Consider the following 21,727-nt stretch of genomic DNA (forward strand, 5'->3'; position numbering starts at 1 on the left):
GGTTCTTGTTAGATCTCACAAGTTAAGCAACATAGAGCCTGGTCAGTACTAGATGAGTGACCAGTTTGGGAATACCAGGCGCTGAATGTAGGAGGGGGAGATCGACACCTCTCTGCAAGAGTTGCAAAAGCCTCATGTCGCCATTTCTCCTAACAGGGGTTATACATCCGACTGGAGAAATCTTGTGAATTTCATACTCCCATGAAACTTCCTTCTTTAGAGGAAGCTGGTTAAATCTGCTTTTGGGTTAATGCCGCAGTTTAATTTTCTAATTTTTCATTTTTTCTTAGTAGATGCACTCATCTTAATCAGTTTTCTTGAAAGGTATCAATGGCTCAAGGCTCATTTTTCATCACTTGTAGAATGGATGCTGACAATGAAATTATGTTTAAAAATATGAGTGTTCTTTGCATGAATCTATAATATAATTTTCTTTTAAAATAAATAAAATAAATTACCAGTATTAGTTATAGCCCGTGCTCGACTGAGCTCTAATCTTTCTTTTCTTCTGTAAAAAAAAAACATTCACAGCAAACACGCGTCTATCTACAACCATTGTAAATAATTTCCTTCTTCTGTATGAGTCTAAATGGAACTAAGAAAGTAGAAAGCGGAACTTCATGTTTGTCTTCGGCAGCCTCGTACCTCTTTTATTTTGTTCTCTACTCATTACTTTCCATGAACGATCATAACCACTGTGCCACGGGTCCTTGTGGAGTGGTTAGAATACGCAGAAAAATCAATTATAAAAGTGATATTCTCCTTAAGGTTGAAAGTTCAATTCTCAGTATGGGTGACTGAAAAATACAATTGCGAATTACTTAAGACCTCTATCCAGTCATGGCTGATGGAACAAGAGCATGCTACCCCCCTCCATGAAGTAAATAAAGAGTCCGTTCAAAATTCTATCTAAATTTCTGAGTTCCACAGAAACATTTCTGAGTTCAACAAGATACACCTGAAGAAGGTCGGAGATAACATCGACTGAAATGTTGTGAAAAATCACACTTAAGATTAGAACAGTAGTCTGATGAATCCAAATAATATGAATAACCAATCCGCATCTAAAAAAAAAAAAAAAATCAGAAATTCCATGAACGATGTTTGTAACAAAGGGGGAAGAATTGCTGTTTTCTGAGTCTGAATCTATTCATCTCACGTTGAGTAGTTTTGACCTTGAAATAATGTTTTTTTAGCTCCTCACCTCAAGTGGCTTCATGCTCTGTCTGGAGCGATTTCCATTTTCAAACATTGATTGCTTATGGGACGGTTTAGGATAAAAATTGTTAATATTTGATTTGAGGACGAGCAAGTTGTAGTCAACAAAAACAAACTTCCATGGACAAAATTGCTTTCCAAGAACTTCCCAGCTGACTATTGTCTGATAGACCAAGCATGACAAGAATGCTTTATGCAATTGTTAATGGGATTCTGTTAAGCAGTTTGGGAGTCTATATGTACCCCCCCCCCAATAAAAGCTTAAAAACAGTCTCAATTATAATAGTGCGTAAAAGATCATCGCTACAAAAACATTGTGTGTTTTATGCGCCTAGGACAATAAGATAATTTCATCCAACAAATATCCATACTTTTTGCAGATTGAAACAAAACGGCTGATATACGACACAATCACAAGCACAATTACCTTGACACACCGATTCTCGCCAGATCACCGAAGTTAACCAACGTTGAGCCTGGCCAGTACCAGATGGGTGACCATTTGGGAAGGTTAGCCACTATTTTATCACGCCAAATCGTAGAAATTTCTAGATTGGTATGGAAGAGATGCTCCCAGTTTTCGTTAAGACATGCATTAGGCGTATGAGAATTTTTGTAGGAATTTTTGACACCCCTAACACGAAACTGCAAATAAAATATAAAAACTCGTAATTTCTCTTTTAAAGGTGGGTTGTTTATTTTCTTTATGGATTATACTTCCAAAATAAACTATTAAAGTCGCTTTAAAGGTAATAGAAATATTTTTTTTTATTTTTTAGAAAACAGTAATGAAATTAATTGAATGTTACGAGTTCAGTATTTTTCAATTTTTAAACTTTAAAAATCTATCAAAATTTTTCTATTGATTCTATTTTTACGATATTTTCAGGGTCAATGTGAAATTTTATGCTCTTTCCAATAAACCGAATATAATATTTTAGACAAACGTTTTTTTAATTCACGTCCCTCCCCATTTTCAAATGTCTATTAAAAAGTAAATAATTAATTCATGTACCAAAGTTTTATATATCACAAATTGAAGATAAAAGATCAATAAATTATATATTCAAATTTAAAACAAAAAAAAGTAGTGTTTTTTTTAGAAATTTACCTGTAAAGTCCGAAGTCTTAAACCTTTTTTTAAAAAAAAAACACGTTGTTTGTTTATTTTGTTTGTTTTTTTTTTATGAAACCTTGGTCCTTGCTCCTTTAATAGAAAAAAAATTAGGGCTTGAATTACATTTTTCGAGGAGTTATAAGCTTCGAAAGAGAGCGGGTGGAATTATTCAATAGTTTTCACGAAATTTCTGATACTGCTAGACATGCATATAGGAAAAGGTAACTCTGAGGTCTACTGCATTGACAAAGGTTAAACGTAATACCAGAAGTGTGGTTGGTTCTACACAAAACCTTCACCACTATAAACAAATCATCTGTGTGGATTTCCAAGCAACTTAGTTGATGTGGCGGAATCTCATACGTCGACATCGATCGGAGAGTCCATATATATATATATATATATATATATATATATATATATATATATATATATATATATATAATGTGTGTGTGTGTTTATATATATATATACGAGACACACACATACATATATATATATATATATAATCATGTAAGTAATAGAAGTTTACTAGGCAAATGCAAATGTAAGCTTCACTTGCTTTTTTACTGCTGTTTTTTGGCCTTCGGGACAAGATCAAAGTGTAGTATCTGTTTTGATGCTACTTTTAAGTTAATTTGTTCTTGGTCAATGGAGGGGAAACCCTCTATACTGAAACAATTATTAGTTTTGGTCCCTATCAGAGTGCCCCTTTTGTCCTTCTTTTGGGAAGCTGGTTGCCCCCCCCCCCACATTAAAAATAACCTTGTGTCACATTTTGCTTTCGTGGAGAAGCAAATAAATACCAATAAACGTATTAATGTTTATATTATCTCAACTATTCGACCTACTTCTCTCTCTCTCTCTCTATATATATATATATATATATATATGTGTGTGTGTGTGTGTGTGTGTGTGTGTGTGTGTGTGTGTGTGTGTGTGTGTGTGTGTGTGTGTGTGAGGGGGGTGTAACTTTGGAAGTTTTCTTCAATACAAGAATCAGTTATGACATTCGTCTGGTTTAACTTTTGATCGTACATTGTTCAATGATTTCCCTTCCCCAACTCCAGCCTGAAGTTTATACAAAATGTTTTTCTCAAGGTTTTAAAATATTGAATGATGTTTTAAAGCTTGGACCACGTTTATCGTCTTATGATTAGAACTAGCGTAATGTTTCTGCTGGCAACTTTCCAATTATGATAAAATAAATCTGATTTCTTGAGTCAAGAGATTTTCTAAATCAGAATATTGTCTGCACAATTTAAATGAAATAAACATTTTCTCCAATCAACAAATTTTACAAGTTGAGCAAACAGATGGAGAATTTTTTTCTTTTTTTTCTTTTTTTTTTTTTAAATATTTTGTCATCAGATCATTTTATCCAATTTATGTGTTAAATTTTTTAAATAATGTGACGTCAATAATCTCTTTTCTTCGTCTTTGTTCAAAGTTTCGACAAGTAATTACTTAAAACGGACTTTTATTTCAAAACAAACATCAAGCAGAATTTTATTTCTTTTTTCGGTCATCAAATGAAGGTATTTGTTTCTCTTCCATAGTGAGAGAAATATGACACTAATGTCAGAAAGTGGAATTGAAATGTCAGCACCCTCGAAGAGGAGGAAGCACTAACCCAGCAAAAGATGCCACGTCGGCATTCCCCGGTGCCTTAGGCGATTAGCAATTAACTAAGATCTTTCCAAAGGGAGAAGGCAACGTCTAGGAGTGCGGACCTCTTAGAACTGCACAAGACCAGCAATATACCGCAATCAACAAGGAAAGGGTCATTTCGGAAATGGTTTAGACTCTTTTGATTTAGCGAAATCCGCCAGTTAAACAGTCACCATCTGAAAACTAAATAAAATAAATAAATATAAAATTAAAAAAAATAAATAAACAGTAAAAGTTTTCCAAAAAAATGACGTCAAAATAATCAGGTTATAAAAATCAATGTAATTTTTTTTATTATTTCGCATTTGATAAATACAGTTAACTGATCTAAAAACAATAATAGGACAAATATTGACACTGGGTCACTTTCGGAGGTCATTGGTCTCGGGTCAAGGGTTGTGATGGTCTTATAACCTTTTTTTTTTCTCAGGCCCCAACTTCCAATGAATTTTTAGCGTTGGCACGATTAATCGAGATTGGAATCAGAATTGTTTAAGTTATCGAAATCGGAAACATGCACGTCCCGATGTCAAAAAACGGTTCTTTTAATTCTTTTCTTTTTTTTTTTTTTTGGTTTTGTCCCATTCCTAAAGATAAAATGGTAAATATTTATTGATTTGAAGCTACAAATAAGATTAAAATCTATAGATAACCCACGCAGGTGTATTTTTACGTTCACGAAAATATATCACAGGTTTTTTTTATGGTAATCTAAAGAAAAAAAAACTCTACAGCTAAATATTTAGTGATTTGTAAAGAATCAGAATTGGTAATTGTACTGGAATCGGAAAATTATTTGGAATCGTCTCATCGCTAACAATTTTTATTTCTTCATTTTCTAAAAGTTTAATTCTCAATAACTACACTTAATCTGTCCTATCCTTGATCTGTGTAGGAGAACTCCTCGGCTGAGGCAATTATTGTCCCAATCAAGAGTACCTTCTTGGGAAGCTGGATTTACCCCACAATAAAAACCGGCATTGTGTCTAACTTCGACCTCGTGAGGAGGCACGTAAATTTGGATTAGTATACCAATCTTACCGTTTACTTTTCTAAGAACGCTGATGTTCTTTGAAGAATGTTAATTATTCTTGGGTCATTTTAAGTAGAATTAGTCCTAGAATAAATATGGTATTGTGGTGACTGCAATGATTCTAGCTCCCTTGGTATTGTGTTTCACAGATGAATAGTTCTTGGAAAGAAACTTTGTTTATGGGCGTTCTGTTTAGGTTTAGGCACACGTTTAGGCACACAGGGGTTTTTTGTGTGAATGTTTTACAGAAGGAAATCAGTGATTAGAGCTCATTCAAACACCTACCATGGAAATAACGCTAGAGTAAAGTAAGTCGAGATTTCTTCTATGAGAAAGAAACTGTACGGAAGATAACATTTAAACAAAATGGGCATTCAAAAAATTACACCTTTTTCACTGTGTTCAAGCTCCTTGGCTAAACATTCACGGGCAGTATGAACTGGAACAAATACAGGACAATGTGAAGACTGCCGCAAAGAAAGTGTGTACCATCTATCGTGCTAGAAGACTACTCACACCCAAGAGTATCCTGTACCTCTATAAAGCCACCACTCACCCATGTATGGAGTATTGTTTTAAAACTTTACTTCTCCCATACTCCTTGTTTTGAATAATAAAGGTTTTAAATTCTAATTTGCAAAAGTCTGATTTCCTTTCATATTATACCGATGCTCTATTGCAAATATTGAGCTTTTTTTATAAAGTTAGGATTTTCTTATCAATATCAATATTTATGCACATACTTTAAGTTTTCAAAATTTTAATTTCTGAACTATTTATTTATTTAGGTATTAATTTGCTTCCACACGGAAACAAAATGTGACATGAGGTCGTTTTTAATGTGTGAAAAAACCAGCTCCCCAAAAAGGGGAACTCTGGAAGTATATAAAAATAAAATTGCCTCAGTATAGAAAGGTTTCCCCCTCCATTGACTAAAGACAATAATTAGATACTACTCTCTGATTCAATTAAAATATTTATTTACCGGTGTGAATGGCTATATCCAGTTGTCGTTGATGATATAAAGTTCCTGAATTTTTGGAGGTATACTCCCTTGTCAAGATACAGACAAGGAACTTTATATAATCAACAACAACTGAATTCAACCATTCACACCGGTAAATAAATATTTTAATTGAAAATTATTGAATTTGTCAATATTATCAATTATTAATTTACCTATCCTGTATTCGACAATTGTATTGTTTTCTGCGCTATTAAGCCTTCAAATACATCTTTTAACCTAAGCAAACTACAACATCCTTCTCTCTCTCTCTCTCATATATATATATATATATATATATATATATATATATATATATATATATATATATATATATATATATATAAGTGAAATTTTCTGTCTGTGCATGTACACCAAACCAAAATACTCTGTCAATTCCCTACCAAAATACTCTGTCAATTTTCAGTCTACAGACTCAAGATTTGACATAAGGGGTATTGAGATTTGGGAAAATCTTTTTAATAAGTTTTCGGCCACAAATTTACCTCTCAAGAGGTCAAAGTTCAACGATTTGACCTTCGAAAACTCTACCAACCTCCTCCGCCAATTTTGGGTCTAAACACTTGAAATTTTAGATGTAGATTACTTGGGCATGGATAAATTTTTTTTATTTGATTTGAGCCCAAAACAATAAATGTTAAGAGGTCAAAATTGGGGTCAAAGTTAAAAAACATTTGACTTCTGCGGTCCCTACCAAATCATTGAGCTAATTTTTAGTCTAAACATTTGAAATTTTACATAAAGTGTATTCAGATATAGGGCAAGCTTTTTAATCAGTTTTTGCCCGACAATTTGGCTGCCAAGCGGGCAAAGCTAAAAAGATTTGACTTTTGCAGTCTCTACCAAACTCCTCCGCCAATTTTGGGTCTAAACCCTTGAAATTTTAGATGTAAGTAACTTGGACAAGAGTCAAACATATATATATATATATATATATATATATATATATATATATATATATGAAAGAGAGAAACATTTATAAAATATTGTTCTGTTTATGAAAGAACCATAAATGGTCACGTGTGAAAATTTTCATAAATCAACGAAAATCGGGAAATTCTACGGAAAGTGTTAATAAGAGAATCGAGTATAAACAGTTTTAATAACGTGTGAGACTAAACCAATTAACACCTTTGAAATAACAGACATGACAATCGAATCGATTAAAGAGACAAATGTCAAAATATACTAAAATTTGATGAAAACTGAAAATTCAATTTACAATATTAATTTATTCACTGCACAAAGAATAAAAAAAAAAATGAAAATAACTTTCAACAAGTTTTGTGTTAATTGAGCAACGTAAAATAAAATCGACTTTAATTTGTTTTTAGTGAATCCACACCATTCTGTGAACTAACAACAAAAATAGTTACGTCATTAGTTATATGTGTGCCCATCTGTAGTTATATGTGGGGGCCCATCTTTAATTATATGTGTGCCCATCTGTAGTTATACGTGGGGCCCATATTTAGTTATATGTGGGCCTATCTGTAGTTATATGTGGGAGCCATCATTAGTTATATGTGGAGCCCATCATTAGTTATATGTGGAGCCCATCTTTAGTTATACGTGGGCCCATCTGTAGTTATATGTGGGAGCCATCATTAGTTATATGTGGAGCCCATCATTAGTTATATGTGGAGGCCATCTTTAGTTATATGTGGGGCCCATCTTTAGTTATATGTGGGCCCATCTGTAGTTATATGTGGAGCCCATCTGTAGTTATATGTGGAGCCCATCTTTAGTTATATGTGGGGCCCATCTGTAGTTATATGTGGGCCCATCTTTAATTATATGTGGGGCCCATGTTTAGTTATATGTGGGCCCATCTGTAGTTATATGTGGAAGCCATCATTAGTTATATGTGGAGCCCATAGTTATATGTGGGGCTCATCATTAGTTATATGTGGGGCTCATCATTAGTTATATGTGGGGCTCATCATTAGTTATATGTGGGGCCCATCATTAGTTATATGTGGGGCCAATCTTAAATTATATGTGGGGCCCATCTTAAATTATATGTGGGGCCCATCTTAAATTATATGTGGGGCCGATCATTAGTTATATGTGGGGCCCATCTTTAGTTATATGTGGGGCGCATCATTAGTTATATGTGGGGCCCATCTTTAGTTATTTGTGGAGACCATCATTAGTTATATGTGGAGCCCATCATTAGTTATATGTGGGGCCCATCATTAGTTATATGTGGGTCCCATCTTTAATTATATGTGGGTCCTATATTTAATTATATGTGGGGCCCCTCATTAGTTATATGTGGACCCATCTGTAGTTATATGTTGGCCCATCTTTAATTATATGTGGGGCCGATCATTAGTTATATGTGGGGCCCATCTTATGTGGGCCGATCTTTAGTTATATGTGGGGCCAATCATTAGTTATATGTGGGTCCATCTGTAGTTATATGTTGGCCCATCTTTAGTTATATGTGGGGGCCATCATAAGTTATATGTGGAGCCCATCATTAGTTATATGTAGGGCCCATCTTTATTTATATGTGGGTCACATCTTTAATTATATGTGGGGCCTATATTTAGTTATATGTGGAGCCCATCATTAGTTATATGTGGAGCCCATCATTAGTTATATGTGGGGCCCAGCTTTTGTTTTATGTGGGGCCCATCTTTTGTTTTATGTGGGGCCCATCTTTAGTTATATGTTGCTCCTATCTTTAGTTATATGTGGGGCCCATCTTTCGTAATATGTTTGCCCATCTGTAGTTATATGTGGGAGCCAACATTAGTTATATGTGGAGTCCATCTTTAGTAATATGTGGGGCCCATCATTAGTTATATGTGGAGTCCATCTTTAGTTATATGTGGAGCCCATCTTTAGTTATATGTGGAGCCCATCTTTAGTTATATGTGGGGCCCATCTTTAGTTATATGTGGGGCCCATCTGTATTTACATGTGGGCCCATATTTAGTTATATGTGGGCCCATCTTTCGTTATATGTGTACCCATCTATAGTTATATGTGGGAACCATCAATAGTTATATGTGGAGCCCATCTTTAGTTATATGTGGGGCCCATCTTTATTTATTTGGGAGCCATCATTAGTTATATGCGGAGCCCATCATTAGTTATATGTGGGCCCATCTGTAGTTATATGTTGGAGCCATCATTAGTTATATGTGGTGCCCATCTGTAGTTATATGTGGGGCCCATCTTTAGTTATATGTGGCTCCCATCTTTAGTTATATGTGGCTCCCATCTTTAGTTATATGTGACTCCTATCTTTAGTTATATGTGGCTCCCACTTTTAGTTATATGTGCAGCCCATCTGTAGTTATATGTGGCTCCCATCTTTAGTTATATGTGACTCCTATCTTTAGTTATATGTGGCTCCCACTTTTAGTTATATGTGGAGCCCATCTTTAGTTATATGTGGTGCCCATCTGTAGTTATATGTGGTGCCCATCTGTAGTTATATGTGGGGTCCATCTTTAGTTATATGTGGGGCCCATCTTTTGTTATATGTGGCTCCCATCTTTAGTTATATGTAGCTCCCATCTTTAGTTATATGTGGCCCCCATCATTAGTTATCTGTGGGCCTATCTTTAGTCATATGTGGGGCCCATATTTAGTTATAAGTGGAGCCCAGCTTTAGTTATATGTGGGGCCAATCATTAGTTATATGTGGGTCCATCTGTAGTTATATGTTGGCCCATCTTTAGTTATATGTGGGGGCCATCATAAGTTATATGTGTACCCATCTATAGTTATATGTGGGAGCCATCAATAGTTATATGTGGAGCCCATCTTTAGTTATATGTGGGGCCCATCTTTATTTATTTGGGAGCCATCATTAGTTATATGCGGAGCCCATCATTAGTTATATGTTGGGCCCATCATTAGTTATATGTGGGTCCCATCATTAGTAATTTGTTGAGCCATCATCAGTTATATGTGGGCACAACTTTAGTTATATGTGGAGCCCATGATTAGTTATATATGGGGCCGATCTTAAATTATATGTGGGGCTCATCTTTAGTTATATGTGGGCCCATCTGTAGTTATATGTTGGAGCCATCATTAGTTATATGTGGTGCCCATCTGTAGTTATATGTGGGGCCCATCTTTAGTTATATGTGGCTCCCATCTTTAGTTATATGTGGCTCCCATCTTTAGTTATATGTGACTCCTATCTTTAGTTATATGTGGCTCCCACTTTTAGTTATATGTGGAGCCCATCTGTAGTTATATGTGGTGCCCATCTGTAGTTATATGTGGTGCCCATCTGTAGTTATATGTGGTGCCCATCTGTAGTTATATGTGGGGTCCATCTTTAGTTATATGTGGGGCCCATCTTTTGTTATATGTGGCTCCCATCTTTAGTTATATGTAGCTCCCATCTTTAGTTATATGTGGCCCCCATCATTAGTTATCTGTGGGCCTATCTTTAGTCATATGTGGGGCCCATATTTAGTTATAAGTGGAGCCCAGCTTTAGTTATATGTGGCTCCCATCTTTTGTTATATGTGGGCCCATCTTTAGTTATATGTGGGGCCCAGCTTTAGTTATATGTGGTGCCCATCTTTAGTTATATGTGGTGCCCATCTTTAGTTATATGTGGAGCCCAGCTTTAGTTATATGTGGCTCCCATCTTTAGTTATATGTGGGCCCATCTTTAGTTATATGTGGAGCCCAGCTTTAGTTATATGTGGCTCCCATCTTTTGTTATATGTGGGGCCATCTTTAGTTATATGTGGGGCCCATCTTTAGTTATATGTGGGGCCCAGCTTTAGTTATATGTGGTGCCCATCTTTAGTTATAAGTGGAGCCCAGCTTTTGTTATATGTGGCTCCCATCTTTAATTATATGAGGAGCCCATCTTTAGTTATATGTGGGGCCCAGCAGGTTGTGCAATAATGCACATGCAGTGGTAAGTGCCTCAGTTGCAAAACTTTTGGTTAGCTTGAATTCACCATTTATTGTCATTACTTCGAAGCCCACATCTGATGGCTGTGAAAGCTAGGTAGAAAAAGAGTGCAAAAGAGAGGCTTTTTCTTACTCACTTTCTTGTGTGGAATAAGTTGTTTTTTTTTAATTTCCAGACAGGAGAACGCATTTCCTTAATATTATACAAGAATAATTCAAGATTGATTACTTGGATTTTATTCCAAGGGAAATAACTTTTTTACAAGGACAGAGTTGGCCACAAGGTCGGTTTTAATGTGGAAAAAATCCATGACTAAACAAGTAACAAGAGAAATGGGTTTGTTCCTCAATAAGACATCGGCAATGCCATGGTTTTATGTAAAGCTGAGCAAAAAACATATCAATCAGTACGAATTTCTTTTGACCGGTTTGATTTCTTCAATTCTTTCTGGAATAAAGTACCTAAATAAGCGACCACGTGAAGGTTGCCAATATCAGTAAGTCTGGAACACATTACCACCACACTGTTTTCCTGTTGATTACAATTTGGTCGTCTTCAAATCCAATGTCAACAAATTCTTATCCTAAAACGATCCATATGTATGATATACGTTTATAAGCCAAATTACAACGCAATATTTATTTGTTGAAAATTTATATTTGGCATAATACGCCATCATCAAAATTTTTTTTTTTTTTTTTGCTGCGGTAGTAAATAGAAGAGTTCAATAGTAGAAAATTCGTGTGTCGTTCGTCAACGGTTATATTTTGTAATGTCCCAAAAATGACGCTTGGTGCGTGCGCGCTATGAAAGTTAAGGTTTTATTTATTAATTTTTATGGAAGAACGCAAAACGATTCAAATATTGAATTATAATAATAATAAAAAATTATTAAAAAAAAACAACATTATTTTATTCTCCAACCACCACCCACTCATTATATATGTGTGTGTGTTCCCATAATAATTTTTTTTTTTTAATTTATAATTTTTTTTATTACTATGATAATTGAATCATTTTACGTTCTTCCATACGAATTAATAAGCAACATGAAGCGGGGGGGGATAATGTAATGGAGCCAAGTGGTTTCGAACTTGGCACACCTCGGTCGTTAGTCCACCCTGTTATCCACTTCACCATCGCTATCTCCCACCTTAGTAAATAACTCTATTAGAATAATTATTGAACCATATTCTTAAAAGCAACATCAAAGGAAGAGATGTCTAACTTGATTGGTCAAAACAAACTCTTTTATTATTTTCAAAACGGGCTGCTTTTGCTTTCAAAACAACCATTACGTCAATTTAAGCAGTCATACACGTTAATAGAAATTATTTTCCTACTTGTTTGTTCATTTGAAAATACAAAAAAAAACATTTTCTATGTAACTTTTTAAATTTCTATCTAGTTTTGTAACAAAGCTGAGTTAATCAAGTTTTGTTTCCTTAAGTTAGTTATATATATATATATATATATATATATGAAAACGCAAGCAGAAAGACCTTTGTTCCAAGGCTTTGTTCAACTGAATTTTACAACGACAAATGCGGCAAGTGGCCAGGAATGCATGCTAATGAAGTAAATAAAAAAAGAAAGTATTCAAATAAGAAAATAAATAAAAAAGCAAACGACAAGATCACGTGAGAGGAGATATGCAAATAAAGAGAAAGTCACTTTATTATTAAAGTTATTATAAGAAAATTATAACACTCTATCCCACTTGAAACAGAGATTATCATTAGAAAGTGTTATAAATCCTGCCGCTGGACTGGTTTACGAGTCCTGCTAGGCCGGCGGGGAAGCAGCTCACCCGCGAAAGGGTCAGAAGTCTGAGAGTTTGAGGAAATATCTCGGGACTTGCACCTGGCGAAGTTGGCAGATTTCCGAGATCCACGTTCCCAGCAGAATCTTGAGGTCAATCTCGGTCCACGTTCTCAGCAGAATCCGGAGGTCAATCTGAGTATGGATTTTCACCAGAAACCAGAGATCATGGAAAACGGGCCAAATGTCTCAATGCGACTAAATCCTCCTGACCATCACGGTGTCGAATTCTCGCATGTGTAGGGTTGACTTTGACGAGTTTCACTACCTCAATAATAGGGTCATATTTGCCCCTGCCACCAAATTGTTTTAATAACACTTTTCCAGGTTCGCAGACATAAACAGGCAATGCAGTGCCATTGGAAGAGCACCTTTCAAAATTGAACATTCGTTTGTGAAGGGTGGCATTAGTGGTCGTGCATAGTAGAGTGCGAATAGCATTTAAAACATTCTGTAGAACGTCCTGCTAATCGTTAATGGTTAACCGTCAAGATTCTAAAACTAATAAGATAGTGTTCCATATAATTCCATTATAGCGCTCACATTGGCTGTTACCCCTTGTGTTAAAAGCAGTGGTGTTACTGGATCCAATCTCAAGTCGTAGCAGAAAATGATTGAAGTCCCCTGATCGGAATGGATAAGTAAGGGAAGTCCGAAGATAGAGAAAATAGTCATCAGGCACTGTATCGCGGTTTGAGAAGCGCAATCACGACAAAGAAAGGCGAAAGGAAATCGACTATATTCGTCGACAACAGTAAGGATGTAACGACAATCTGACGAGGATACCGGAAGAGATCCTTTGTAATTAACAAAAAGACGTTGAAACGGGGCAGTAGAATGGATAAGGATATAATTAGAGGATTTAAGGAATTGGAGTTTTATTTTGGCACAACTAGGACATTCTAAAGTTATAGGCCGGGCTTCATCGATTCAATATGACATATTTTGTGACCTTACAAAAGGCGTTGTACTCGAGGATGTATTTAAAGAACTATGAATCAATTTTAGTTCCTCTAATAAAGAAATAGCAGTATCACATGTTCGCGATAACGTATCAGTGACAACATTTTCATTCCCAGGTGTGTTATATCATATGAAAAAGGAAGAAGTTTAATTTTCCACCGTATAATTTTATAGTTTTTAATTTTTCCGCTTTTAGCAGGTTTAAACATAAAAGATACGGATCGCTGATCTGTAGTAATAGTGAAATATTCCCCAGTAATGAAATTTTTCCATTTACAAACACATTCTACTCTGGCATACACTTTATTTTATATGAAGTCGTGTTTCAGAGGGATTTAACGACCGGGAAAAGAACGTTATAGGTCGTCCAGCTGTAAGAGCGTGCCTCGATAGCTTTTCTAATGCATGGGTTTCAATAACAAACGGCAATTCATCATCGATAATTTTTACAGAAAATTCGGTAATGTCTTTCTTGAGCACTTCGAAGGAGTTTGCAACCATGAAAGGCATCGGGAATTGTTTATTTTCAACTAGTGAGCGAATTTTGAATGAGGTATCCATTTTGCATAGTAGACAAACATACCAAAACACCTTTTAAACGATTTTCAGGGAGGCATTTGTAAAAGTGGTCTCAAACGCTTAGGATCGAGTTGAAATATATATATATATATATATATATATATATATATATATATATATATATATATATATATATATATATATATATATATATGAAAACGCAAGCAGAAAGACCTTTTTTCCAAGGCTTTATTCAACTGAATTTTACAACGACAAATGCAGCAAGTGACCAGGAATGCATATTAATAAAATAAAAAAAAGACAGTATTGAAATAAGAAAATAAAGAAAAAACAAACGGCAAGAATATACTAGCAGGCCGTCCGGCGTTGCCCGTTCGTAAAATTCGCATAAATATTATATTTTTATTAATGCAGATTTCTTATTTATTAGAAACAGAAATACTGTAGGTATTAAACGTAACGTTAAATTCCTTTTGAAAAAAATGAAGTTAAACAAAAAAAAAAAACGGAAAGAAATTGAGACATGTATATGCGAGTATTATGTTTTTTCTAAACAGTTCACTTTTTGCAAGCAAACAAAAAATACTCGAGCTGAGATCGAAACCAAAATCTAAAGACAGTGAGTCAAGTACGATAGTCATTAGACCAACTTGCCACGATCTTTAAAAGGTGTTTTAAAACCTACTTATTTTTAACATAAGGAAGCTGTCATGTTTCACGACCGAAACAGTTGATAAACAGGTAAAAATCCGATGACCCCCCCCCAAGTACCAATTTTTCAATTTTTAACCCTTAGAAGTCCAGTTTTTGCAAATGTAAACCAACATGTTTTCACATAAATTCAATTGTTTATAATAAATGTTGAAACTTCAATGAATCCAAGCCCGGAAAAGCAAGGCATTCAAAGTAAATTAGAGACAACCGGAGGATGACCGGGCCTGATGCTAAATTTTTCTTGTTTTTAACCAAAGCCTGCTAGCTGAATCACGGTTCAAATACAGCTTAATGCCAGACCTGTCCGCCATGGTTGGCTCTGCCAAGAAGCAGAGTTCCAGATGACATAGCTTTGACACTGCCATATTGCTATCTCCCTTGCCCCGATGCGAAAGAGTTAAGGAGGTTGCTGTTGATTGGTGTGTCCGGTTAAGCGAAGAGAGAAGAAATGAACAGTGGGAGGAGAAGAGAGGCAGACGCAAAAGGACAGCAGCAACAGCAGCATCATCGGCAGAGCATAACGGAGGGTATCCCTGCGGAAAGTGCAACAGAATCTCTCGCTCCTGCATCGGTCTGCTCAGTTACAGCAACAGCTGCCACCATTCAACATGACAACCTTCAGGCACAATTCTCTATCGTCCATCTAGACGGAAGGACACCAACAATAATTGCTATCTCCCTTGCCCCGGTGAGAAAGAGTTAAGACGAGGTGTTGCTGGTTGGTTGGTTTTATTTTATGGTTCATTAACTCTTTATTGAATTCAATCATTTTAGTAGAAAACTTAAAATTGTCATTCAACACATGCCAATATACAAAACAGACATTGGATCGATAATGACTTGGATCTTTTGTTTTACAGCATATCAACCCTTTTCAGGTAATTTATTGCTGAATCCAGTAATTTTGGTATAAGTCTTTATGCATCAAGTTCTTTATATCTTCAAAGAATTATTCATGGTCTTTGGTTGTGTTTGTTTTGCTTTTGGCTTTGCATTGGTGCATTTTAGACCAGGAAGACTTTATCTTCGGATGATGAGGATGCAGTTAATAGTAGCATCATCCATGATGCAAATTTGCATGTATTTAAGGCAGGACTAAAAAGAACGTATAAGTCATGCAGTTGTGAGAAAACTCTCTCTCTCTCTCTCTCTCTCTCTCTCTCTCTCTCTCTCTCTCTCTCTCTGTCACACACACCACACACACACACACACACACACACACACACACACACGAGAAGTGGTCACAGAATTTTATCAATATAAAGATAAGTCACTCACTTTCAAAACCTAATAGGTCCCGAACTGTCATCTAAACTTCAACCCCTGTCCCACTGACGAAATGTAGCATCCCTCTGCCTGTTTTACAAGTATTTTAATGGTGGATGCTCTGACGAACTACAAGCCCTTGTACCCCCTTGATGTAAATATCCCCCAACAAACCCAACAAGCAGCAAAATCCCACCCCTACACAGTAGAGATACCCCGATGGTGGAAAGCCTTCTACTCTAACAGTTTCTTCCCTTAGACTGATAGACTTTGGAATTCCCTTCCGGATCCCTGCTTCTCTGGCTGTACTGGCATGCAGAAGTTCAAGTGTAATGTAAACAGATATCTTGCTGCTCAACTCCCTACATAGTAACCTTGCAAATGATCTCCCAAATAGTAGCCCCCCCCCCTCCTACATCAAAGTGGCACTGTGCCTTGTTTGGGGTGAAAATGCAAAAAAAAAAAAAAAATATTTTGTTTTCTCTCTCTCTCTCTCTCTCTCTCTCTCTCTCTCTCTCTCTCTCTCTCTCTCTCTCTCTCTCTCTCTCTCTCTCTGTTTAACGAGATCTTTTTTTTAAGCTTAAGCCCTGTTTCATATCCTGTATAAAGTCATTGATTTCATTTAGAATAAGATTTATTTTTTCTGAAGTGAGAGTGTGTGAATAGAATTGTTAAATAATAATCCTCTTAACTTCTGGGATCAGGATGTGCGAGGAGACGTCGTTTCATATAAGTGGATATTCCAAGAATTTTGCTACTCAGACAAAAGAAGACAAAATATGAGAAAGAGCGGATCTTGAGTTATTCTTATTTTCAACTTGAAGCAAAGACCGAACGTTATTGGTTGAATATTGACTTTTTTAAAACTTTAAATAAAAACTTGATAACGTTGATATAAGAAAATAAGTTGATGTTCTCCAAATCAAATGTCGATGTTAAACATAAGTTTGAGAATTGTTGCTGGCTTATTTTATTTTGACAAATTGATATGTCTACGAGCACCATTAAACACAAATAACTTATTTTCTTTTCATATCTAGACTTATGTGCTTCCGACAATTCACTCGTAAAATAGATGTGAACAGCTTTACAGCTAAAACTAGACATCTTTGCACAAGTGGCTCTACATATACATCCAGTGAACTATAAATTAAGCTAGCCGCCCCGACCTGGTGTGGCCTGGGATTTTTTTTTTTATTTTTATTTTTTTTACTTCTTAATTTTCTTACCAAAAGATTAATATTTCTAAATGTTCAGATTCTAGCCTTGTATTTTAAACTTTTAAATGTGTGTGGTGTAGAATGAATTATAAAATAAGCTAGCTGACATGATCCAATGTTGGTCAGGAGTATTTTTTTCTTTTTAATTTTAATTTTTTTTACTAAAAAATAATATTTCTAAATGTATAGAATGTATTTTAAACTCTTAAATGTATTTGGTTTGGAATGCACTATAAAACAAGCTATCTAACCCGACTCGGCGTTGCCTGGGAGTATTTTTTTTTTTTTTACCAAAAGATAAATATTTTTAAATGTATAGATTCTAGCTTTGCATTTTAAACTTTTAAATGTGTGTGTTGTGGAATAAACTATAAAATTAGCTATTTGACTTGACCCGGCATCGCCTGGGAGTATTAATTTTTTTTTTTTTTTAAACAAAAGATTAATATTTCTACATGTATAGATTCTAGCCTTGTATTTTAAACCCTTAAATGTGTGTGTGGAATGTGGATGCGAAGATAATTATCAGAAATATGTTTGCATAAATCTGAGATGACATGGTTGCAACATTTTGCTATACATGAAATAGCCGTTAGAGTCTCCACATAGCTGTAATATAGAATTTTTTTATGGCTATCTCTCTTAGCTTTTGCCTATAAAATGGTGTTCACAATGTATTAATTAGTGAGGAAAATCGTATTCGTTAACTTTACAAAATAGTTTTATTCTGTTCGATTGGAAACTTCATTCGTTCTGTCGCGTTTAATAGAATGGATGAGAGTTGCTGTGACAATATATCTAGAAAAAAAGCCACTCGAGGATAAGGGTTAATGAGATGGTTGAAAATATGATGGGTACTATGAAAGGACTTCGACTCTTCACATATCACCCGCTCAAAGCATTTGACCGACCTAGAAAACAGCAATTCTTCCCACTTTGCCTTTATTTAATTCAGTCGTTTTGGTAAAAGTATTTACGCTTAAAGTTCTTTATATTTTCAGATATTTATTTGTGGTGTTTAGTTTGGTTGTTTTGTAGAGGAACATTATTATTTTTGTTTTTGACTTTGCAGAACATGATTGAGCTTTGCAAATGGAAAGGGGGAAAAAACAATAACATTAATGTTTAGTGCATTTTTAGGTCAGGAAGCCAGTAAACATAGCTGCAGGTTACATCAGCTAAAACGTTGTGAAAATAACACCCCAGATGAGAACAGTAGTCCGAATAATCCAAATCATATAAACATACATTTTCATGTCATTAAAAAGCAGAAAAAAGATTACGAAATATATATTTAAAATAATAATAATAATAATAATAATAATAATAAATCAATAAAAGGTGATTTTGAAGGCTTGACAATGCAGGAATTGTACAGTCGTTATAAGCAGATAAATAAATAATAATAATAAATAAATAATAATACTTAAATAATATGTTTTTATTATTTATTTATCTGATTATAAATGTCATTTTCAACTGTAGATGGTATTTATTCCCAAACATTTTTCAAGAGCATCTCTCACCCTTGGTGGGTAGAAATGTAATCAACTCTTTATGCTGTCAACTTGGTTCAACTCAAGCAGTCGTTGCGTTAAATTTGTTATAAACGTTTGTGAATAAATACCATCTACAGCTGAAAATAGCACCTATAATCAGGTGAATAAATTAAAATATATATATATTATCCAATTATTATTATTATTATTATTTATATTATTATTATTTATTTATCTGCTTGCAACGAGTGTGCAATTCCTGCATTGTTAAGCTTTCAAAAACACCTTTCATCCATTAAACAATGCTTCAAGCAAACCACAACATACTTCTTAATAATAAATCACTTTTGAATAAAAGAACGTTTCGTTTTAGAAGTTGCTTTCGTCTAATTAGACAAGACTTACTAATTAACTTGTACAGAATAGCAACATGACGATGATAATACTTACTTTAATCGTTAGATTTTTTCTGCTTGTATTTTTTATTCATTTTTTTTTTATTCATCTTATTAATTTTTTGTGTGAAATGGTTTGGTAAAATCAGATTGATTAATTACTTTTGAAAAAAAAAAAGTTAATTCAAAGAATACATGCAGCCACTCTATTCTCATCTCACTATTCAAATCACAATTTTTGCCTAAAAACAAAACAAAAAAAAAACTGTCATCAATCAACTGATAAGTTAATAGAGTTTTAAAAAAAAATGGTTAAATATTTTTCTCAACAACTGTCAATAATTCCCCCCCAATTTCTGTCTGCACCTTAATTTAAACACAAATTCCACAAGCAAAGTTTCTTTCCTTTGCAAACAGATTCATCGTTACTCTTTTGGCAGTGGAGACTTCTGGGGTTATTGGTCCTCATTTAAATGTATTCCTTCAGAAGATTATGGATGGGCTTTTTTGAAACAGAGTGGATCTTGTCTTATGCCTTACTTAGCAGTAGTACAGAGTTATTTCTATCGTCAATCATTGCGGCCGGCAGGAGACAAACTTTGAATACCTTAAATGATACTAGTGCTACCAGATACTGGCTTCCTAAAATCTGGCGCAAGTCTGAAGAAAACTCTTGAGACCAACCTGAGTCCTGGAAGCTAGAATATATGTAAAACTAAAGAGGGCGGCACCTGTCATGGCAGTGAATGTTGCCTGCGTCTTGTGCACAGCATGCTTTTGTTGCACCTTGATGATGCACATGCACTCTTCTGCATTGGCTCTTGCAGTGATTTTGCTAAGTCAAACTAGACAATTCAAAACAAGCTATAATATGTTTGTTTTAAAGTCCAATGTAAACAAATTCTTGTTGTGCCATCCCCTTAAGTAACCAAATTATACCAACTTTCCACCAGTAATGATTACTACACTGTTATCCCATTGATCAACATGCACTCATTAACCCTTATCCTCGACTCGCCTTTAGGTCTTGATAAATGGTGACTACCTTGTAAAAAAAAAAAAAAATGGAGCATTTTCGATATGCTGATCTTAACACAGATATTTGACACACTCTTTGTTGAACTACTGGTTTTGATCCCCAGTTGAGCATTTGCCTTGACACTGTTTTCCGTATAAAAATTGCTTATTACGTGTCTGAATTTTTGAGATGAGAATCATTTATTCATAGTATTTGGATTTAATAATAATTGATAATAAATAGTGATATTTACGACTAGAAATAAAATAGGTTTAAGGCTCCCCTATTAGAACTGTCTACAAGGACCCGTGGCACAGTGGTTAGAGTACATGGAAAAACCACTTGCAAAAGTGATATTCTCCTGAAGGTTCAATTCTCAGAGTGGGCGACCGAAAAATACAACTGTGAATTATTTAGGACCTTTATCCAGTCAAGGCTGACGGATGGTCGGCGATTACACCGACCGAAACGTTTTGAAAATGACGTTCAAAATGAGAAGAGTAGTCCGAAGAATCCAAATAATACGAAAATCAATTGTCTAGCATTATAGTTACATGTTCGTCCTATCTAGTTTGCACTTTTTAGCAGACAGGTGTAAATACTGCAGAGTTCAACACATTCCAGAATTTCCATATCAAAGACATTTCTCTGCCACCTTATATATAAGATCCTGTGGAGAATTGGTATTTAAATCTAAGAGAATGCATGAATTTCCTCAGAATTCTTTTATTACCCAAAGAAAGACATTTGCAAAACTTATGGGATCCAACCTATTCAGAAAGACCCCCCTTCTTAACGCTTGAAAAAGCCAATGTTTTTCCTTCATAATAGCCCAGTTTTCTAACCCTAAACCTAACCCTAACCTGTTTTCTTTCTTCTCTTCTTTTGCAGATGGCTGGTTGTGAAGAACTGGCTGATCCACAAGAAACGTAAATTGGAATTAGCGCCAAAACGCAATTGGAAGCGCTACTGGGTATGTCTAAAAGGAACTATGCTGCTTTTCTTTGACTGTGATGAAGAAAGTGCCATAACAGAAGACAGTGCCCCCAGACATGTACTAGGTAAGTTTGTGACTCATGCAAAGCTTAAGCCTTCCTCCCATCCCCACCCCGGCCACATTGTTCTGCTAAATAACTTCCAATTTCTTCTAACATTCCTACCTTATATTCTTTTATAATTCATTCTCAATATTAATACACCTTCTCATCAATAACATCTGCTTTTTAAACAAAAGCGAAATCATTAAAATTCCGGTTGGATTCTTTTTTTTTTATTGATTTTCCATGTTTCCATGATCAAAATAGTTGTATATTATTTAAATGTGA

General features: G+C 34.9%; 1 protein-coding gene across 16 annotated transcripts in view; it reads left to right on the forward strand.

Moving 5' to 3' along the window:
- The window catches only part of LOC145303663 (protein still life, isoforms C/SIF type 2-like), a 1,026,311-nt gene that overhangs the window by 750,568 nt on the left and 254,016 nt on the right, over positions 1-21,727 (forward strand). For all 16 annotated transcript variants that reach the window (XM_080145246.1, XM_080145250.1, XM_080145247.1 and 13 more), the window contains one exon: positions 21,294-21,463. In XM_080145246.1, the coding sequence (XP_080001372.1) occupies positions 21,294-21,463 (170 nt within the window). The remainder of the gene's footprint in view (positions 1-21,293; positions 21,464-21,727) is intronic.

The sequence above is a fragment of the Euprymna scolopes genome, chromosome 19 (assembly GCF_053919585.1).
Source record: "Euprymna scolopes isolate OS-2025 chromosome 19, ASM5391958v1, whole genome shotgun sequence".
NCBI lineage: Eukaryota > Metazoa > Mollusca > Cephalopoda > Sepiida > Sepiolidae > Euprymna > Euprymna scolopes.